Source organism: Ranitomeya imitator, chromosome 3 (assembly GCF_032444005.1).
Source record: "Ranitomeya imitator isolate aRanImi1 chromosome 3, aRanImi1.pri, whole genome shotgun sequence".
NCBI classification, from domain to species: domain Eukaryota; kingdom Metazoa; phylum Chordata; class Amphibia; order Anura; family Dendrobatidae; genus Ranitomeya; species Ranitomeya imitator.
The window spans coordinates 690,669,071-690,692,670 of NC_091284.1; the positions used below are offsets into that span (position 1 = coordinate 690,669,071).

Genomic DNA, 23,600 nt, shown 5'->3' on the forward strand with positions numbered 1-23,600 from the left:
ATAGGTTTGATCCTTGACATGGCTCAGCTGACAGCTGACAGTGTCAAAGCTTGTGTTATACACCGAAGCCATGACAAACAGCACAAAGTCAAGTTAAAAGTGCTTTGCAACCACAATCAATTTCAATTTCAGTGCTATTTTGAGATGTCAAGCTAAAAAAAAACAAAAAAAAGAGAAAAAATACCAATGCCCTCATTTATCAAGACCAGCGATTTTCTCGTTGGTCTTAATGATGGGGCGTGATGGAGTCAGACGCTCCTGTGTCTTACAAGTGTGGTCAAGCGGCCATGCTAGAAATCTTAGTCAAAGACTGGAGTAAGATTTGTGGCATAGAGAATGCCACAGCTTATCATGAATTAGACGAGTTGGGCCCCAGTCCTGTCGGCCTCTGCCAAAATGGGAGAAAATGGGAGAAACTGGCGTGAAAACAACAAAAAATCATATGACTTTTGTGCAACTTTGAGTTGTGCCAAAATTGTGCAACTTTTCAAAACCATTTACACCTGAATTCTGCTGAAATTGCTTTGATGATTCGGGGCCCAAATGTATTATTTTCCATCTGTGATGATCCACGCGATGCTGTCATCAAACATATTGAACCCATGCATATCAGTAATGGAGGGCCAAAAAGCACTCAACATTGCAATGTTCAGTTTGACCTGTTTATTTACACTGGATACAACCAAGATATATTTTTAACAATTTCATGGAACATTCATTTGTTATTATTGAAAACACCAAAGAAAAATCGATCATATACAGTATTAACATCAATATGCCGTAGTATATTATAATAGGTTGCAGTTATTGTTTTTCACTAAGTGATTAAAAAAATAACAATATCAATATAAATTTTACATGAATTATTACCTTGTTAAACTGGGTCCAGGACACATGGTGTTCTTTTAGATCATCATAGCTAAGGCAATTGTCTCCAAAGATCTTCTGGGCAAGAAACCAGAAATGATCCTTCGACAGCTCTTGTTTTGTTCCCACTTCAGACATGAATTTCATATTCAAGGTGGTACACATCTTTCTCCAAGGCACTTTCTCTTGTACATAGAAGGGTTGTCTTGCCTGTCAATGATAATAGTAGAAAGGATGAGCTATATATAATTGACCTTCTGATTTCATAATTTGGAAATTACAAAAATGATGACATGTACAATTGTAATTACAGCAAAGCCTTCCATACACATTAGATGGCTGTCGGCCGAATGATGGTTTATGACAAACTTTCAACCGGAGCATCTCCCCAGCTGAGCTCTCTTCTGTTCTGTATGATAAAGCTGCAACCAGATGTATGGCAGCAGCTTATCTCCAGGAGAACAAAAGGTTTGTTTGCTCAAAATCAAACATGCAGGATCCTTAAGGGTATGTGCACACGATGCAGATTTAGTGCAGAACTGCAGCAGATTTTTCTGCAGCAGAAACGCTGCAGAACTGCACTGTGATCACAGTACAATGTAAATCAATGTGAAAAAAAAAAGCTGTGCACATGGTGCAGAAAAATCTGCGCAGAAACGCTGCAGATTTCAAAGAAGTGCCTGTCACTTCTTTTGTGCAGTTCTGCAGCGTTTCTGCACCCCTCCATAATAGAAATCTGCAGGTGCGTTTTTGATGCGTTTTTTATGCGTTTTTGATGCGTTTTTTATGCGTTTTTTGTGCAGATTTGTGCTCAAAAAACGCATCAAAAACACATCAAAAACGCATCAAAAACGCATCAAAAACGCATAAAAAACGCACCTGCAGATTCTGCCAGGAGATGCAGATTTAGTGCAGAACTGCAGCAGATTTTTCTGCACCAAATCTGCATCGTGTGCACACAGCCTTACTCCCTGACAATCAACTGATCAGCGGCCCCATACACATTAGACTATCCTCCGAAGTCATCAATATCGGAGGGTGTGGCTGACATTAATCTAATGTGTATGGAGGGCTTAAATCAATCTACAAAATTATAAAACACATGCTTACAAAAAAATCCTTAGTCATATACAGTAGGTGCATTAACCATAATATCTATTGATCATTATTTGTTTATAAAATTGACAATGTTGGCTTTTATGGTAAGACTAAGAACACTCTGAAAGGCTACCACACGTGGCCAAACCCACACCCACGTTCAATGGGTGAGACTTTCCAAAACTTCTAAATTGGCTGCCCAATTTTGCAGCTAATATTAGCCAATCACAGCCCATCTCATGTGGTGGGTGTGGTTTCATCTTTGAGCAGCTATTGCTAATTTATGGTAGCAGTCACATACGCGCTAACGCAGCCATGACCACCTGTAGTGAGTGAAAGCATAAGTGTGCAGATAGCACCTCATCATTACTGAGAATTCATGCTCACATTCCTGGTCACCAGAGAGTGGAAGACGAGCAGCTGCTCGCAATCGACGCGACATCAGCAGAAGCTACTGAATCGCCAGCAGGAGCGGTCTGTCACTACTAGTGAAGTCATTAGTTCAGAAATGATTCGCTCATCTCTAGTCCAAAGCTTTCCTTACCTTTCTTGATACTAGAAAGCCATGTGGCCTTTGGGCGCTGCCGAGTAAACCCTATAGTGTGCATGACGTGCTAATGCTGCTATGAGAACATATTCAACCTGACTACCAGCTGCATGAGCAGCAAAAATGACAACCAATTTTCTGATGAAGATGTATTTATTATCAGTTCATCTCTACCTATCTATTAGTATGTGACACAAAATGAACCACTCAACAAGAGGGCAACTATGAACATCGAGTTAAGCTGCCACCAGGCTATGGAGAATATTTTATCTGCTTACCACCTGAGGCTTGTGGTAATCTTTCCAAATTAAACACTCATTTATTTCTTCACAATTTACTTTATTTTTATTTATTATTTTCATAATTTTAATGTCAAATACGATTGAAATAAAGGGGTAATCCACTATATGGACAAATCCTTTTTAAATGAAGTCTTCCCCCTTATAAAATAAATAACAGATACTTTTCACACTGGTCTCATTCCAGTGATGTCAGTGCTTTTATGCCACATGAGTCCTTCAACCAATCACCTATGGCTATTTGGCTGCTGCACGCTTACTTCCTTCTTCCACCCCTTGAGGAAGCACAGGCGAAACGTACGTCGGGTGCAGACAGCGAGAGGGTCGTGGTCTAGTAAATATCTTATCCTTAATATGATCTAAAATATAATACTTTATAAGAACTAATCCCACAATGTCTCCGGATATAATGAATTACGGTACGTGCATAAGGCATAAGGGTTCTTTATATTTAATAAAGGTACATCATACCTCAACTATATTTTGTCTAAATGCACTTGCTATTTTCAGTGTAAATTTCACATGTTTTACTTACCTTGCACTCTGCACCTTATTTAAAATGGGATTTACCTGAATCAATTAACCTTATATTCTGTAATAGTTTTGTGCATACCGAGACATAAAACTGTAAATATGCAGTGCTTACCCTTTAATATGATCTTGTTTGGAGTGTTCCCTTTCCACTTTTTTACTTGTGTTCATTAAATATGCATAGTAAAAAATATATTGCTGAATCATGGTAGGAAGAGTGGGTGTTTTTTGTAGGATGTACTGTATATACCCTCGGTTGAATGGCAGACAAGCGGAAGAAATGAAGAAGTGAGAGCGCAAGCAGCCCAAAACAGCCCCTGATTGGCTGTAGGGCCCTCAAGTGGGAGACCCTTGAATTGCCTTCTTTTTACGACCCTAGTAAAAAAATCAGTCGGCTTTCTGAAAGTTGGTATGTATGATATAAAGTGTACAGAAATAAAAGTGAAGAATTGACTTGCTTAGGAAGTGTGTAAATGTTCTTCTCAAGATAAGGTTCAGTATTTTTGGCCCACATTTTGCTTGCTCAGGTGTCTGCCACATGTAGCATTCCTACTACTGGCGGAGCAGTGTTACATAACACATTCCATCGCACCCAGGGTCACATAACATCCTACTGCAGCATTTTACATTTGTATAAACTTACAATCTCGGAGAAAGCGTTGTCCCACAGAATTGTGGCCTTCGCATTGTTGTCTTGATTTCCATGGACTATGACAACCAGAGGTAACGACAAGGCCTAAGATAAAAGAAAATACTGAAATGTAAACTATAAGGCTATGTGCACACGTTGCAGAATTGCGGCAAAAATTTCCGCGGTAATTCTGCAACTCCCTGCTGCGGGTATAACGCATGCAGAATTGGCATGTTTTTTCCCGCTAAACACTAGCGTTTTACAAGCGTAATTAGCTTGCAGAATGCTAGCGTTTTCCAAGCGATCTGTAGCATCGCTTGGAAAACTGATTGACAGGTTGGTCACACTTGTCAAGCATAGTGTTTGACAAGTGTGACCAACTTTTTACTATTGATGCTGCATATGCAGCATCAATAGTAAAACATAGAATGTTAAAAATAATAAAAAAAATAAAAAAAATGGTTATTCTCACCTGACATCCCCCGATCTCCTCAGCGGCACTCCCGGAGGCTTCCGTTCACAGGGAGGATTGCGCAAAGGACCTTTGTGACATCACGGTCACATGACCGCGACATCATCCCACGTCCTTCGCGCAATGCATCCCTGGGAACGGAAGCCGCCGTGTGCACCGCTGAGAGGTGGGAGGACTCCGGGGGCCATCGGAAGGTAAGTATGTCAATATTTATTATTTTAATTCTTTTTTTTTAACAGAAATATGATTCCCAAGGGCCTGGAGGAGAGTCTCCTCTCCTCCAGACCCGGGTACCACCGCACATGCAACCATACTGGGCCTCCGTACAGGGGTTGCGGTGTGTACTCCATGGATAAAGGCATTTTCCTCTTAAAACAAGCTAAGGAGCTCTGATGGAACCTAATTTAAATTGGATTTGTATATAAAAACCTCCTTACAATCCAGTATGAAATTAAAGGCATGCAGAGGTCTACTGCATTTATGTGTGCACCACAGTTACTATTATTTGAGGACTATTATTGTATGGCATTATTACTACAACAAGTGGTAGTAGTAATAATAATAATGGTGATAGTAATAGTAATAATGATAATGAAAATAATAATGATAATTATGATAATAATAGTGATGATAGATATTTAGGGCTCAAAGTTGGGAAGTTACCTGTATAATGTAAGTGGCACCACTAAAATGAATTTCGGCAGTAAACAATATAGCACATTTCTCCTCCGTCACCGATTCCGATCCCTTTCTCTCACAGCGCTTTATCTTTTTCAGCAGCTGAAAATTAGAAATCAAGAGTTTGCTAGTAGCAAGGTGCAATAAATATGGACATGTACAAGACTAAAAATGTGAAAACTATAGTATAAAAGAAAGCCCCAAAATTGCATTCAGTATAGAGTATCAACTAAGGCTTATTCATCACCAGATTTCACAATACAAACTGTACATCATACCTCTTTAAATTTGCCACTCTTTGTTTCATTGCAGCCATTTGGTAAATTCAAAAAATTTCATTTTTTTCTCATTAATGTACACTCTGCACCACATCTTGACTAAAAAAAACAGAAATGTAGAAATTTTTGCTAATTTATTAAGAAAAAAAAATGAAATATCACATGTTCATAAGTATTCAGACCCTTTGCTCAATATTGAGTAGACACACCTTTTAAGCTAGTACAGCCATGAGTCTTCTTGGGAATGATGCAACAAGTTTTTCACACCTGGATTTGGGGATCCTCGTCCATTCTTCCTTGCAGACCCTCTCCAGGTTGGATGGTGAACGTTGGTGGACAGCCATTTTCAGGTCTATCCAGAGATGCTCAATTGGGTTTAGGTCAGGGCTCTGGCTGGGCCAGTCAAAAATGGTCACAGTGTTGTTCTGAATCCACTCCTTTGGTATTTTAGCTGTGTGCTTAGGATCATTGTCTTGTTGGAAGGTGAACCTTCGGCCAAGTTTGAGGTCCAGAGCACTCTGGAAGAGGTTTTCATCCAGGATATCTCTGTACTTGGTCGCATTCATGTTTCCTTCAATGATAACCAGTCGTCCTGTAGCTGAAAAACACCCCCATAGCATGATGCTGCCACCACCAGGTTTCACTGTTGGAATTGTATTGGGCAGGTGATGAGCTGTGCCTGGTTTTCTCAACACATACCGCTTAGAATTGTCACCAAAAAGGTCTATCTTCATCTCATCATACCGGAGAATCTTATTTCTCATAGTCTTGGAGTCCTTCATGTGTTTTTTTTTTTTATCAAACTCTATGTCTTCTGTCTGGCCACTCTACCATAAAGGCCCGACTGCATCTCTGGAGCTCAGCCACAGTGATCTTGGGGTTCTTCTTTTCCTCTCTCACCAAGGCTCTTCTCCCACGATTGCTTAGTTAGGCTGGATGGCCAGGTCTAGGAAGACATCTGGTGGTCCCAAACTTTTCCTTTTAAGGATTATGGAGGCCACTGTGCTCTTAGGAACCTTGAGTACTGCAGAAATTCTGTTGAAACCTTGGCCAGATCTGTGCCTTGCCACAATTCTGTCTCTGAGCTTCTTGGCCAGTTCCTTTGATCTCATGATTCTCATTTGGTCTGACATGCACTGTGAGCTGTGAGGTCTTATATAGACAGGGGTGTGCCCTTCCAAATCAAGTCCTATCAGTTTAAATACACACAACAGGACGCCAATAAATGAGTAGAACCATCCAAAGGCGGATCACAAGGAAATGGACAGCATGTGACTTAAATATGTGTGTCTGCATGCTTATGACCATGTGATATTTCAATTTTTCTTTTTTAATAAATTTGCAGATTTCTACATTTTTATGGGGTGCAGAGTGTACATTAATGTGAAAGTTAAAACGTGTCTGTATACCTTCCGTACTCACTGTAGATCTTTTAGACCTGATGAAACTGGTGTATTTACTTAAAGATGGCTTTTTAATCCTGGTACTAAAATGAGAATTTTTATAAGTCCAGCTATAGAATGAAATATAGTAGGTCATGGGTCAAAGTATATTCAATCTCCATCCACCAAATCTTACTGACAGTTGCAGTTAGTACTTCGCGGTGTGAGATTTCAGCAGTAGGGAAGACAAACTTTTTTTCTGGAAAATGATTGTTGGGAACAGCATTGGACCTTAACTGATTAAACATTGATGGTAATAACTGCTAAGGATTAATGGGACTTGTCCTCAGAAACTGGGTCCCCTAAAAGCCCACCTAACATTAGACTAAAGTTGGCCATTTCCACCAATATCAACAGGGTCGGCAGACAGTCCAAAGCCTATTGAGGCCTCCCGACTCTTCCTCGACAGATTTTGTCATGGAAAAGAAAAGTCTTGAAAAATTTTAGCAGCTGATCCTTTTGTTGTATCTCAAAATAAGCTGTTGAGGGGAAATTTTAGAAACGCTCCTTTCATAGAAATCAATGAAGTGCTCAGCGGAGTCTATTGTTCACCTTTATGAGTAAGTCAAGAGACATTGATGCCGGCCTAGAGATCATTTGAATGCCAATAATCTAATGCGTTTAGGGGCATTAACTGTCACCAACCTGACTGGTTTCCATATTTTTGTGGCTTCTTTTCAACAAAATATGATTTAGTTTAATTCATACCATGTTTTTAAATACTGCTCCACAGGTCTGTGTGGCTTGGGTGAATTCAAACAAAGACCTTCCATTTTCAATTTCTCCAGCGCCATCACTAGAGACACACATAAAAAATCAATTGTGAATGTCATAAATAAATCCAATAATTTTAGCATCGCTCCCAGACTACCATTAACCTGGGAGGAAAGAGAAAATGGGAATAATCAACAATGTATTACCGTAAAAGGGTTTTCCAGGTTTTCTCTGTGTTTCTGTGGTCACTCTATGTAGCTGTAGGTTGTTAAGTCCTGACAGTTCGCTATATGCACACTGTCAGGACTTTGCTTTGTATGTCCAAAGACATACTGATAGGGAATTTAGATTGTGAGCCCCATCAGGGACAGAGATGATAATGTGTGTAAAATGTAAAGCGCTGCAGAATATGTTAGCGCTATATAAAAATAAAGATTATTATTATTATTGTTTCTTACTCAGGCTTACACACTATCAGGATAATCTGCTGTTACAGTGACATATGTGTATCCCTGTTTAAAATTACTGTTATTGTGAACAGTTAAGCAAGTTGAAGATTTCTAAAAAGTCTAAAGTTAAAGATGACACATTTCATTTGTATTTTAGGCAAAAAATATATATATTGACATTTTTACATTTTAAAAATTACAAAAAGGAAAATGGGCCGATGTAATGGTTAGTATCTAGTATTCCGGGCTTTGGAGTCGAACTACATTAAACTACTGTACCCAATTTATTATATATTTCATACCGACTCCGACTGCACCAAAATGGACACCGACTCCTCGACTCTGACTCCACAGCCCTGCTAGTAGCACCCCATTTTGAAAGTATCACAGCTTGTAAACGCTTTTTGTATTTTGAATAACTGCATAGGGCAACTGCAGAAATATAGCTGATGCCCAGAAAACTATTTTTTTTTACATTTTACAAAATGTATTCTTTTCTCTAAGACTTAAACCAGCATCAACATATTTCACCAAATAATTTTATCCTATCTTTGTTTTAGCATAAAAGAGAATATGAATAATTTTTCATCTTATTCAAAAATGTTACAATTTGTGATCCAATATCTTCTTATTAAACTCATTTTTCCATTGAATACTCGTGTATTACAATGAATTCAATTAAAAAAATAAAACAGCCGAAATCAATTCCAAACCTATTACCCCACTTGCCACCGCACCAAGGCAATTGGGAGGTGTGGAGGTTAAGCGCCAGAATTGACACATCTTATGGATGCACCATTTCTGTGGTGGCTGAGAGTTGATGTTCTTAGTCTGGGAGGGGGCCAATATCCATGGCCCTCTCCTAGGCTATTAATATCAGCCTGCAGCTCTTTATTTAGCCTTTACTGGTTATAAAATATAGAGGGACCCCACATCATTTTAGGGGGTCTCCCCGACAATAACATATAAAGAATAAGCAAACACCTGATATTAATAACCTGGGAACCTTTTTGGATACTGGCCCCTTCCCTGCATATTAACATCAGCCCCCAGGTGTCAGCTTTCTTTTAGCTGGTTATCATAATTACGGGGACCCCACACTGTTGTTTTAATTTATTTCTCATTTATGAGAAATAATACTGTTACTGGCTATTATAAGTATTTTATCCTGCATTAGCACTAGTTTATCCCCCTGCAGGCACTATCTCGTAATTAGCAATTAACTCTGACCTGGTGGGTGAAAACCAGCTGCTGAATGACTCACTTACACATTACAGCACTACAACACATGGAGATAGATTCCTGCTTTTCATTTTTTACTTAACACACAGAAGCCACAGCAGCATGGAGGAAATTATACGGCAGTACTGAGCAGTGTAGATGTAAATCCAACTCGGGGTGAGGTATAAGACTTGTTAGAAAATGCAGCACAATCTTTCTGTGTCTCCCTCTGCCCAATTTCATACATTTCACTTCACTCCTCCTTCCCCTCTCAACAGAGTATAATAGGAGGTGTAATCTGATACCTCACTGTGCTGGCAGTCTGTCATATTGGAACAAGATAGATCTGAGCTGGGTATTCACAATGGATTTAGAGTTCAGAAGGCAGGGAAGAAGTGGTAGTTCATAAGTAGAGATGGGAGTAGATTTTTCTGATAATATATTCTATATAGCAAAGTTTTTTATATTTGCCTGTACTATTTATTCATTCAGAATTTGTTTTAAAGTACAGTTCCAATTTAACTCCCTTAGTTTTTTTTTTTTTTTTTTTTTAAATTATGGTCTGGGAGTTTATAAAAAAAAAAGTTGAGTTAAGGATGCGGACCACTGTTTTATTGGATAGGTCTTGATGTCCTGCCAGAATATATGCTCAATTTTTTTGGCTTGACTAAAGTATTATAGAGCTGCCTTTACCAATTTAACCAATATACCATCAAGAATTTTACAGGCTCCTCATTCCATAATCAAAAATAACTACATACCAGAATGCTGCTTGATGGTCACAGCAGCCTCTTAATTAAAGAGCAATACTATTATTAACCATAGCGATGAATAACTTCATATCTAACACTTTATAAAGGACATTATATAAACAGAATCCAGAAGGAGGTAGGGGGAAGGCTGAATATCTGCAGTACCCAGGCCCAAGCAGATTTGGGAATTACAAATTTGTTTAGGATGCTGCATTCCATACTGCTTTTAACACCAAGCATTCTATACTCCAGAGGGATTGGTATACCTCAGAGGGACCCCAATATTCCCCACAACGATTGCTTCTCAGGAATTTCATCATGTTGGCTGCAATGACAGTTGGAATTGCAATCAGAAAACCTTCACCCAGTCTACCACCATCCCATGTTAGTGGGCAGGCTGATTAATGGTCCTGCACTTTCTGAAAATGGTCCGCGCAACTTCCTCCCTTTTCTATCTCTTCCTTGTGTGCCATATTCCACTCCACCTGCACCTCTCTTTCCTACTAATCTACCGGCTTCTTGCCTCTCCTACCTTCCTCCTACAAACCCAGGCATGCCAATGCTCCCCTATGCAGAATTGCTGCATTGCCTCATGCTCTGGATTTCAAGGCACACGCTATTTTCTCATCTATACAAAAAGGGTAACTGTTTGAAACAGAACAAAACAAAACGTTTTGGTCTGAATAAGGAAGTGCTGACGAGAGGCTAGAAATGATATTGAGAGGGCTATGGGGTTTTTCGTGATTTTCTTATGTATGGTACATGGTTTGGTTTGTTGGCTCTGTTAACATTGCTTACATCATTGTTTCTGTTGTTTTTATCTTATATGTTGACTTTATGATGCACTATTCTTAATGTCACATTACGGAACTATAGAGAATAGTTTCCAAATGGAGCCTCTAATGGCAGTGTGAACAAATCCATATCATGTGACCTTTGAAACAAATGATTACGGACTGTTGGGCAGTATGAGATCAGCTGCGACAAACTTCAACAGATTTTCCCAGGACAACCAAGGACTACGGCCTGAATTAGGCATGGAGAAGCTTGCCTTAATCTCTTACCACAAAGGAAAACCGGATAGGAAATCACTTAAGGCATTTGGGACAGAACTTGTGAGAGCTGCAAAGCTGGATCCCAGGGGTTAGAGATGCCAGGGAGGAAAGGGATAGCTCAGACTGAAGGAACCATAACTACGACAACATATTGTGCTGCAGCAACAATTGAACTTGGGCTGCTCAGTAAAGTTAAACTGAGAAGAACATTGTGTCCCCTGTTGAATGTGCGACTGTTTCTGGATCCGGAATCGTGGAGACACCGGCGGCCTGCAGCCAAAACGTGAGTTTTATAAAGTACACCCACAGCACAAGGGGATGCCAGGGTGTGGGAACACAGCAGCGCCTCGTCCAGGCTGCACACCTTACAACACAACTAACAACTGCATCTAATTTTGCACTTACTTTCCAGTATCACATGTACTAGCAGAAGCTCCAAACAGTTCTTGTGCTCTTTTCTCGGTGATAATAGATGCTCTTATCATCGGCATTTTGTTGACACCGGTAAGGATTCTGGAGCCGAGCATAAAGTTGACACTGGCTTGAAACTTAGTTTGTGTCTTTAGGACTTGAGGAGGCTGCTTGTCAACCAAAAATGAACTAAGGGAATGATGAGGACAGCACACTGGTCAACACCAAATTCACTAAAAACTTATGATTGCTGATAAAGCGGATTGGTGTAATGAGGAGCTGGTTTTACCTTTTAATAAGTGCACCAATACCAGCATTTATTTGATTGAAAATTTCAAGGGGCACCAATCTCTGTTCGAGTTCCTTGAGTTCTCGTAACATACAATAAAGCTCATTGTATACGCCAAATATGAACTCAACCCTGGAAAGAGACAAACTGGAAATTAAAGTACATTTAATATGAACTTATTCAATGTTTTCAAACAAGAGGTAAAGAAATGGAGCACTCACCCAGTCCTTACATACATGGAAACACCAGTAATACTTTGGTCAAACAATTTTTAGACAATCACTGAAATATCAGGCTCTTCTTCTTGGCATGGGAGATAAGCAGCTGCCAAGCATCATGGTAACATGCCTCCAAAATCTGTTGCTAAACAAATATCTTTGTTTTCGTGTTTATGTTAGCTTGTTGGTGACTCTTCTCCTTGCTATCAGAATTTTAAAAATTACAGCTAAAAAAGGAAGCTAGCCGAGTTGCCAATTCATGAAATTACCTGTCTTGTAATAAATGCAAACTCTCATCAAAGGGAGCTCCATTGCCGGCCATTTGTTGTTGCCTCTTCCAGATATTAATTCTTTTAACTGTTTGCTCTTGAAGAGTTGACAAGTGAGTTAACGATTCTTCTGTGAGGAAAATCCAATTCTGAAATTAATAGTGTAAATATCATTACTAAATGGGCTTTAAAGGGACCCTGTCACCGTCAAAATCGAAGGTGAGCTAAGCCCACCGGCATCAGGGGCTTATCTACAGCATTGTCTAATGCTGTAGATAAGCCCCCGATGTATCCAGAAAGATGAGAAAAAGAGGTTAGATTATACTCAGCCAGGGGCGGTCCCTATGCAGGCCAGTCCGATGGGTGTCGCAGTCCGGTCAGGGGCCTCCCATCTTCTTACGATGATGTCCTCTTCTTGTCTTCACGCTGCGGCTCCGGCACAGGTGTACTTTATTTGCCCTATTGAGGGCAGAGCAAAGTACTGCAGTGCACAGGCCCCGGGAAAGGTCAGAGAGGCCCGGCATCTGCACACTGCAATACTTTGCTCTGCCCTCAACAGGGCAGACAAAGTACACCTGCGCCAGAGCCGCAGCGTAAAGACAAGAAGAGGACGTTATCCTATGAAAATGGGAGGCGCTGCGCCAAACCGTACCGCAACGCCCATTGGATCGGACCGCCCACCCAGGTGAGTATAATCTAACCTCTTTTTCTCATCTTTCAGGATACATCGGGGGCTTATCTACAGCATTACAGAATGCTGTAGATAAGCCCATGATGCCAGTGGGCTTAGCTCACCTTCGATTTTGGAGGTGACAGGTTCCCTTTAAGATAAGCAAATAATTATTCTATAGCTCTTATATTACCTTCTGAAGACTGGGTAAATCCTTTGCTTGGGCAGGAATATGCACATTCCCTATGGCGATCTTCAGTGTTTGTTGCGCCACGGAGGTTTGCTTTAGTTTGTGTTCCATTTTTGCACTCCTGAAATGAAACATCACTTCCTCCTGTCTTGATTGAAAGGCCATATTCAAACGTGGATACTAGAGGTGAGAAAAAGACCATTTGAATGTGACCTGTTTAATAAGCCCTTTGAAATAAAAGATTATTGAGACTTTGAAGCCCCAGAAAAGTTTTTTAAATAAGTTAAAGTTGTACAAAAGGAGGTGTACTCAACATGTTCGCTTCCCATCCCAACTGTCACATCTCCACCAGGACCTGCCCCTGTGATGTCCGATTCTGTCACCAGGCACCGCTGTAATTATTTCTCGTACGGCACTAGTGATGGAGGAGACGTCAGAACTAGAAGTTCTGGATGGTACATTGGGCTACTGACTGACAGTGGAATTACTTTTCCCTTCCCCATCAATTTCACTCTGAAACAAGCAGTTGTTAGTTCAGTTCCCTTCTCCAGACTCTCTTGAAACGACCATGTCTCTGGCATTCCGTTTGGATAGGCAGTTGAATGAACGCAGATAGGAACACACTCCTGACGCTGCACGTCCACTTAAGACTTGCGTACTTTTACCCTTACTGTGGAGCCCATGTTTTATATATTTTTTATTTCCTATGCATACAGCTTTCCCATGTTAGATGTTTTGCATAACTGCTAATTTGATGCACGTGTGTTTTTTTCCCTTTAAAAGCTTCATTCCACTTTGTAACTGATATACTCTATGATTAAGGGCACACATAATGCCAGAAACACATCAGAGTGTTTTACTATTAACATGTGGAAATTTTATTCTTCCTTTCTGATATAAAATAAAGTTTGAATATTTTATTCAGAGGTGCTTTCCTATTTCATACATTTTGGTGGATTTCTCTGCGGGTCAGCAGCTTTTTGGATACGGCACTCTGCAAGATGGAAACAGGCATACAATAATTTAGTAGGGGGAGATCACTCCTTTTTTTCTTTCTTCAAGAGATTATATAGTAGACAGTATGCAAAAGAATTCATCAGACAGTCCATGTCACCAGTAAGGGCAAGTTTCTTTTGCCAAAAAAGATGGTGATCTCAGAGCATGTATTGACTATCGGGACCTTAACACAATTACTGTAAAGAATCAGTATCCTCCTCTACCACTCATCTCTGACCTCTACAACCAGCTGTTGGGAGCCTGTTGGTTCACCAAATTTGATCTTAGGGGTGCGTGTATCCTGATCGAAATAAAAGGAGATGAGTGGAAGACGGCATTAAACACACTAGCTCTCTATGAATCTCTTGCAAACTATTTACTGTACATTTATTTACATTTTTTCCAAGATTGCAAAACCACTTGCTGACTTGACTAAGAACAGGGCAGAAGTGGTTAATTGAAAACCTGAGGCAATCCGTGCTTTCATAGAGTTAAAAGAACCTTTTTCATCTGACCTGATATTAGCTAATCCTGATTTAGAGCATGCTTTTATTGTTTAGGGTGACGCTTCTGAGGTTGGAGTTGGAGTGGTGCTATTACTATGTATTCCATTTCTCATTCAACTTCATCCATGCACCTTCTTTTCAGAAAAAATTTCAGAAGAAGTGGAGTTTTTCAAAGAGTGGGCAGTGGGACTGTGGACGGTTCAAGGGGTGGAGGCGGGGCTGGGGTGGTGCCTAGGTGGACTCTAAAGGTGCCAGTATGGGCCCTGAAATTCCTACCCTACACTGAATACAGTTGAGCAAAATCAAGATCCATTGCTGGCAGCTCCTAGTCCCTTTATTAATACCAACCAATGGCAACCCAGATGTAGGAAAATTCATGGGAAATGAATTGGCATTGCCCTAAACACATGCGGTAAGTCCAGTAAACCATTATTTTAGTGAAAACCCAGATGCACTCAATGAGAGACCAAAGACGTTGCACGGTAGCACATTTAGGCAACGCTGACAGAACCACGTGTAACTTGCAGACTGGCATTGTTGAGCTAAATAGCGGCTCAAAGGACACATTGAAGAAATGACCATGCCACTTAAAAGTATACTTGTCATAACTTAATATGAAAGTGTATCAGAAATATGTTCAAAATTATTGATTTTATTGAACCTATTTAGGAAATGCATTTCAATTTTATTGTTGATGCATTGTATACTATTAACATTAATATATATATGACTCGTGTATTGGACTTTTTAAAGAAATGCCTAACAATATGTCATGAGTATAATCTGCTGATTTTAGCCCAGTTTTTTAACATTTATGTAAAACATTTTTACATTTTTTATCTGTAAAGTGAAAAAAAATAGTTTTGATACTGCACTGGTGTATTACTAACTGGAAGCAGTGATTCAGTTCTAATCCGATATTATTATTCTTTCCTCTGGTCTGGAAGTGCTTACATTAATTCAGGGTATTATATAGGAATCCGGTATAATATTGAGGTTGTAACATGGAGATGTGGTTTTTAAAAGGAGCAACGTTTATGTCTGTGAAAATTCAGGGATATCTGTAAATTGTGCTTCAGCTGCCTAGATAAAAAAAAATAATAATTTGGAAACCCTGAATAGAAGAGAGCTTATCTGACTTGAGGAGATTAGGTTAGAACTGTATGATGTATTGTAGATATAGTTTTTGGCAGCATATCAATTTAATCAGATGAAAGGCATTAAAACCTCAACTTTGATAACTAACATCAAAAACCTCCCTGATGAGTAAAGGAAGTGTGGTTTAGGGCCGTGGTGTGTAAGCATTGTAAATGCTATGATTTCTTGTCATAGTAAGGCCTCTTTCACACATCTGTGTCTACCATATGTGTGGGGAGAGTTTTCACACGAACTGGAGACTCTGACACACGTAGACCCATTCAAATTAATGGGTCTATGCACGCCAGTGTGTTTCCACGGACTGTGTGTCCAAGTGCCCCACATGTAGACATGTCAATTTTTTGCCGTCAGCATGGGCAACAAACCGTCCCACACACGTGCACATGGAGAACACACATTGATGTTATCCGTGTGACACGCATCGGCAGCGGGGAAGAAGTTGGAGGTACCGGAGGTGCTCAAGGAACCCCATTTCTCTCTCCTCTGTTATACTAGATCATATCAGAGGAGAGAGAAATAAATGGGAAATCTGACTTTTTTTGCAGTTGCCGTTATTCGTTGAATAACAGGGATCACAACATCGGGGACGGTAAAAACCAACCCGAATCGTGTTCTCGGGTCGGTAGCCTGGATTTTACAGTGCTGAGGAATAAGTACCCATAAATGTCGCCATTAAAAGGCATATCGGCGGTCGTTAAGGGATTAAGGTATAACTGTTGTTTCAGGAGAACATGCAGCAAAAAGTCTGTATCAGCCTCTTTTTCCTCCTCCTCCACCTTCATCTCTGGATGGCTTTCTCAAGAAATGAAATAGATATCCAACCACAACAAGGTATACCTTAAGTTTAGATGTTCCCTACCTCTAAAACCTCTTGTTAGGGCTAGCGGAACGCACCAAATAATAAGACAGATAGAGTATGGTGCGTTCGCAGCCCAGGGTCCACCGTGCAGAGATGGAACCTGCTGCCAAGCAATGACGGACTATATGGCGGTACAAAGTAAATACACACACGGGTTAACCTCACCCTGTGTGTAGGAAGCGAACCCTGTTGCGTCACAGGGCCGCGGTACCGCACCAAGAGCGCAAGCAAGGAGACTCAGAACTCAATCCCAAGGCACAGGATTTGAGTACATAGACCTCATGCGCTCGACACCGCTACTGGGGTGTCAGAGTGACAGCATTAGAAGCACGAGAGTGCATGCAGTGCCGCACTGGCGAACGCCACTAACCACCCAGGCTTGGGTAAGGAAAGCGCTGTGAAAGCACACGGCGCTGCACTGGCGGTCAAAGCAATAAGACACTGTATTGTGTGTTCATGTGCTGATGGCTAAGTCGGGCGCTAGATAGCAATCCTACATTCGCGACCAGTCAACAACACTAGGAATGGGAATGATTAGGAGCTTTCATCCATCGACATACATCCATCAACACACACACATTATCAAGTCTATACTAGCGCATGGCCGTGCGGTCATGCGCACCTTAAATAGTTGCAGCACATTCAGGACCTTCCAATAAAGGACCAATGGGAAGCTGCTACCGAAGTTTTGCCCTTTCAGGACCTTCCTGGAGGACCAATGGGATGTGCTGCAGTACCTGAGCATGTGACCCTCGATCTCCAACGGGAGATCTTGCCCTGGGCATGCTCAGAAAGAGAAAAGCAGGACTTAGCCCCAAAAGCATCTGCTCGCTGCTGCCCAACACTGACTTCAATGGCAGAAGCAGGAAAAGTAGCAGTAACTCTTTGTACAGAGTGAGACTGAGCAAGACGCTGGGACCGACGTCTCCGCTGAGCAGACTCCACTGCGGCTGGAGAAGAATGGGAGACCGCAGAGGAGATGGCTCGAGATTCCCCTTGTGCAGAAGCGGGAACTCGACACCTAACATTACCCCCCCTCCTAGGGCCTCCCCCTCCTTGGACCTCGCTACGCTCGAAGGCAGCAATGAGCTGTGGGGCCCGAATGTTTTCAGCAGGCTCCCTGGACCTGTCCTCTGGGCCATAACCCTTCCAATCCACCAGATAGAACTTTTTGCCACGTACCACCTTGCACCCCAAAATAGCGTTCACCTCGTAAACGTCCGTAGACGAACCCGATGTCCCGGCAGATGACTCGGAAAACCGGGACATGTATATGGGTTTCAAGAGGGACACATGAAAGGTGTCGATGATACCCAAGCATGGAGGAAGGGCCAGACAGTAGACCACAGGGTTAACCTGTTCAAGGACCTTGAAGGGACCCAAGTAGAGAGGTGCAAACTTAGTGGACTCAACACGCAGCGTGATGTTACGGGCGGAGAGCCACACTAAGTCGCCAGGAGCAAAGGTCGGAGCGGGGCGCCGATGAGCATCGGTGGAGGACCTCATTCTCTCCTTGGAGGCCCGAATGGCATCCTGAGTGCGGTCCCAAATGTCCCGTGCCTCCACAGCCCAGTCTGCCACCCTGGAGTCAGCGGAAGACACAGGCATGGGCACAGGGACACGCGGATGCTGGCCGTAATTTAGGAGGAATGGAGTCTGACCGGTGGAGTCGGCTACGGCGTTGATAAGCGCAAACTCTGCCCACGGTAGCAAGGATTCCCAGTCATCCTGCCTGGCAGAAACAAAATGTCGTAAATATGTGACCAAGGTCTGGTTGGCTCTCTCTACCAACCCATTCGTCTCGGGATGATATGCCGAAGAGAGATTCAACTCAATACTGAGTAGACGACAAAGCTCTCTCCGGAATCGAGACGCAAACTGGGTACCCCGGTCACTAAAAATTTTGTCTGGCATACCGTGTAGGCGAAAAATATGTTTGATGAACAAGACAGCCAAAGCCCATGCAGAAGGTAGCCGTGGAAGAGGCACCAAGTGCACCATTTTGGAAAAATGGTCAGTGATCACCCAGATAATGGTGCAGTTATGAGACTTGGGTAAGCCCACCACAAAGTCCATCCCGACCATCTCCCAGGGCCTGTCCGCCACCGGCAGAGGGTAAAGCAAACCAGCTGGCCGTTGCCGAGGGGACTTGTTCTTGGCACAAGAGACACATGCCCGAACATATTCTGTGACATCACGAGCCAAATGCGGCCACCAGTATGTCCTCGCCAGTAACTCAGACGTCCTTTTGGAACCAAAATGTCCACCCACCCTGGATGAGTGTGCCCAAGAGAGAACCTCCGGTCGCAAACTGGATGGTACAAAAGTCTTGCCCGGAGGCACAGACTCTAGCGAAACCGGGGCCACAGTTCTCAAGCTGTCGGTGGGGACAATAAGCCGAGGCTCCTCTTCCTTCTCCGCAGATGACACAACAGAGCGAGAGAGAGCGTCGGCCCGAATGTTTCTCTCCCCAGAAAGAAAATGGAGGGTGAAATGAAACCGGAAGAAGAATAAGGACCATCTGGCCTGGCGAGAATTCAACCGCTGGGCTGTCTGCAGATACACCAAATTTTTATGGTCTGTGAAGACTTGGAAGGGAAAACGAGCTCCCTCCAAAAGATGTCTCCACTCCGAGAAAGCCAACTTCATGGCTAGCAACTCCCGGTCCCCGATGGAATAATTCCTCTCTGCTGGTGAGAAGGTCTTAGAAAAGAAGAAGCAAGGATGCTTCCGACCTTGAGCATCCTTTTGGAAGAGGACCGCTCCAGCACCAACAGAAGAGGCATCCAACTCCATGATAAATGGCTTATCAACATCGGGGCGATGTAAGATGGGAGCGCTAGCGAAGTGTGACTTTATGGAGTTAAAGGCCTTGGAGACCTCCTCAGACCACAATTTGGGATTTGCCCCCTTCTTGGTGAGGGCAACCAAGGGAGCTACCAAAGTTGAGAAGTGTGGAATGAACTGGCGATAATAATTAATGAACCCCATAAAGCGCTGCACCGCTTTAAGAGAATGGGGTTCCTGCCAGTCCATCACAGCCTGTAGTTTGGCAGGATCCATAGCCAATCCCTGGGCAGAGATGATATAGCCTAGGAAAGGTAAGGACTCCTGCTCGAACATACACTTCTCCAACTTGGCATAGAGGGAGTTTGCCCGTAGGAGGTCGAAGACTTTGCAAACATCTCTCCGGTGGGAGTCAATATCTGGAGAGTAGATGAGAATATCATCCAGATAGACTACGACCGAGGTGGAAAGCATATCCCGGAAGATGTCGTTCACAAAGTCTTGGAAAATGGCTGGGGCATTACAGAGCCTGAAGGGCATCACCAGATATTCATAGTGCCCATCCCTGGTGTTAAAAGCCGTCTTCCATTCGTCCCCCTCACGGATGCGAATCAGGTTGTAAGCACCCCGCAGATCTAATTTAGTAAATACCCTTGCTCCCCGAAGCCTATCGAATAGCTCAGATATCAAGGGCAAAGGATACTTATTCTTAACGGTGATGGCATTAAGACCCCTGTAGTCTATGCATGGACGCAATTCCCCATTCTTCTTCTGCACGAAGAAGAACCCTGCCCCAGCAGGTGACACTGACTTCCTAATGAATCCTCTTGCCAGATTTTCCTGGATGTACTGTGACATTGCCTCCGTCTCCGGGAGAGATAACGGATAGACTCGACCCCGGGGAGGCTCAGCACCAGGCAAGAGATCAATAGGACAGTCATAGGGGCAATGGGGAGGAAGGGTCTCCGCCGCCTTTTTGGAGAACACGTCTGCATAAGACCAATACTGCTTGGGGAGAGAGGATAGATCTGCGGGTACCTCTGTAGTAGCAACCTGAACGCACTCCCTCTGACACCTACCCCCACAAGATTCGCCCCATCCTAGAATTCTGCCTGAGGACCACTCGATATGGGGAGAGTGGTACCGTAGCCAAGGCATTCCCAACAGGACCTCATCAATTCCCTCAGGAATGAGGAGCAGAGATATAATCTCCTGATGAGATGGCGACATGGACAGAGTAAAAGGGATGGTCTGGTGTGTTATCTGTGAGGGCAGTGTCGACCCATTCACCACTCGTACCGTTACTGGTTGAGCTAGCATAACCAGGGGTATTGCGTGACGTTGGGCGAAGGCAGAAGACATAAAATTGCCCTCCGCCCCAGATTCCACGCAGAGCTCTACCGAGAGGGAGAATGAGCCTATAATAATTGTACCCTTAAAGGACAATTTGGAGGCAAACGTCGCCATATCTAGTGTACCTCCACCTACTACCACTAGATGCTGACGTTTCCTCGACCGCTGAGGACACCTGGTGGCTAGATGCCCCGACTGCTGGCAAACATGACAGACCTTGAGTGCACAAGTGGTCCGGGACTTAGATCCCGCTTGTGGCACCTCCATGGCCTCATGTGACTCAGGAACCAGGACCGGAGATTCCAGAGGTTTGGCGAAGGTAGGAGCCAGCCGAAACCTCTGCCTACACTGGGCTCGCTCTAACCTCCGCTCGTTAAAACGGAGGTCAATTTGAGTAGAGACAGTTATTAGCTCCTCCAGTGTGGCAGGAATCTCCCTAGTGGCCAGAGCGTCCTTAACGTGATCAGCCAGGCCCCTCCAAAATATGGGGATAAGGGCTTTATCCGACCACTCCAGCTCAGAAGCTAAAGTGCGGAATTGGACGGCAAAATGACTGACCATGGACTCACCCTGAGTTAATGCCAGCAGTTGGAGCGCAGTATCATGGGTGACTTGAGGTCCTAAAAAGACCTGTTTCAGAGTGCTCAGGAACAGCGGAGCACTCTGCACCACATGATCGCCACGCTCCCACAGCGGCGTAGCCCATTCCAACGACCTGTCCGACAAGAGAGACACTATAAATCCCACCTTAGCCCGCTCTGTGGGAAAACGTGCAGCCAGGAGCTCGAGGTGAATAGAGCACTGACTCACGAATCCCCTACAAAATTTGCTATCACGAGAAAATTTTTCTGGCAGCGGGAGGCGAGATAATGTCGGAACAGGGGTGGCAATGGACAAGGTTGCTGCAGCCACGCTAGCAGCCTGTACAGCAACTGCGGAAACAACCACAGCTGAGGTTGAGCTCTCAAGAGCCGCCAACCTACCCTCCAGCTGCTGGATATACCACAAGGATTGCTGTTTGTCCGTCATTACTAGCCAGACCCTGGCGCTAGTATAATGTTAGGGCTAGCGGAACGCACCAAATAATAAGACAGATAGAGTATGGTGCGTTCGCAGCCCGGGGTCCACCATGCAGAGATGGAACCTGCTGCCAAGCAATGACGGACTATATGGTGGTACAAAGTAAATACACACACGGGTTAACCTCACCCTGTGTGAAGGAAGCGAACCCTGTTGCGTCACAGGGCCGCGGTACCGCACCAAGAGCGCAAGCAAGGAGACTCAGAACTCAATCCCAAGGCACAGGATTTGAGTACATAGACCTCATGTGCTCGACACCGCTACTGGGGTGTCAGAGTGACAGCATTAGAAGCACGAGAGTGCATGCAGTGCCGCACTGGCGAACGCCACTAACCACCCAGGCTTGGGTAAGGAAAGCGCTGTGAAAGCACACGGCGCTGCACTGGCGGTCAAAGCAATAAGACGCTGTATTGTGTGTTTACGTGCTGATGGCTAAGTCGGGCATTAGATAGCAATCCTACATTCGCGACCAGTCAACAACACTAGGAATGGGAATGATTAGGAGCTTTCATCCATCGACATACATCCATCAACACACACACATTATCAAGTCTATACTAGCGCATGGCCGTGCGGTCATGCGCACCTTAAATAGTTGCAGCACATTCAGGACCTTCCAATAAAGGACCAATGGGAAGCTGCTACCGAAGTTTTGCCCTTTCAGGACCTTCCTGGAGGACCAATGGGATGTGCTGCAGTACCTGAGCATGTGACCCTCGATCTCCAACGGGAGATCTTGCCCTGGGCATGCTCAGAAAGAGAAAAGCAGGACTTAGCCCCAAAAGCATCTGCTCGCCGCTGCCCAACACTGACTTCAATGGCAGAAGCAGGAAAAGTAGCAGTAACTCTTTGTACAGAGTAAGACTGAGCAAGACGCTGGGACCGACGTCTCCGCTGAGCAGACTCCACTGCGGCTGGAGAAGAATGGGAGACCGCAGCGGAGATGGCTCGAGATTCCCCTTGTGCAGAAGCGGGAACTCGACACTTAACACCTCTCCTCTCAACTTGTCCAAACAGAACTCATGAAAGGTTTTATTTAAAGGCTAAGCCTGGGTCTTATCTCTTCTCCAGTTCACATGAGGTCTATTTGGGCACATTGAGAGGCGAGTCATTAGAGTTATGAACCAGCCAAAGTTAAGGTGCGCTTTGTCATGTTTGGGTGACTTTTTATGATGAAAATTTTTTAATTAAGTACCTGTACCTGTGTACAGTAATTGTGGTATTCATGAATTCTGTAACTGCAGTGTGCTGACGCAGCCTTCGGTCCGATCCTGTTTCCTGCATTTGAACTAGCGTGATCAAGCTCCTTCACTTTCTTTCTTTAAAATGTATGTATATATGTTTGTATATTAGCCAAAGCGTGTGCGTATTGTACATTTATTTTATACTAATGGTGTGCGAGCCCTTTTTGTAATTCTATAATTACTGATGCAATGTTTTCATTAAACTGGAAAACTCCTTTAAGCTTACAAGCTTCAATGACCAGAGTATCGTTTGGCAAGCAGACCTCCACCTACCTACGCCCCTTATAAAGTGCAAAACTATCACACAAGAAATGTCTAACTTTATCAACTTTGCCAGGTTTGGGTTCCCAAAAGCACCAGAAGACATTACTTTTTGGGTTCTATGATCCAGGTTTACAGAATGAATACACACCTCCTTTGTACTTATGTACCATGATTTATCTGTCTCTTTTGCACTTTGAATCTTAAAAAGCCACCTAAAAGTATCTTTTCAGATGGATAATAAAAAAACTTTTGATCTATAAAACAAATTTAAG

At 43.2% G+C, this 23,600-nt stretch overlaps 1 protein-coding gene across 3 annotated transcripts in view; it reads right to left on the reverse strand.

Moving 5' to 3' along the window:
- The window catches only part of STAT6 (signal transducer and activator of transcription 6), a 254,858-nt gene that overhangs the window by 97,933 nt on the left and 133,325 nt on the right, over window positions 1-23,600 (reverse strand). For all 3 annotated transcript variants that reach the window (XM_069758539.1, XM_069758541.1, XM_069758542.1), the window contains exons 5-12: window positions 13,085-13,261; window positions 12,222-12,370; window positions 11,735-11,866; window positions 11,440-11,634; window positions 7,552-7,639; window positions 5,109-5,225; window positions 3,986-4,078; window positions 871-1,077 (exon numbers count right to left, since the gene is read on the reverse strand). In XM_069758539.1, the coding sequence (XP_069614640.1) occupies window positions 871-1,077; window positions 3,986-4,078; window positions 5,109-5,225; window positions 7,552-7,639; window positions 11,440-11,634; window positions 11,735-11,866; window positions 12,222-12,370; window positions 13,085-13,261 (1,158 nt within the window). The remainder of the gene's footprint in view (window positions 1-870; window positions 1,078-3,985; window positions 4,079-5,108; window positions 5,226-7,551; window positions 7,640-11,439; window positions 11,635-11,734; window positions 11,867-12,221; window positions 12,371-13,084; window positions 13,262-23,600) is intronic.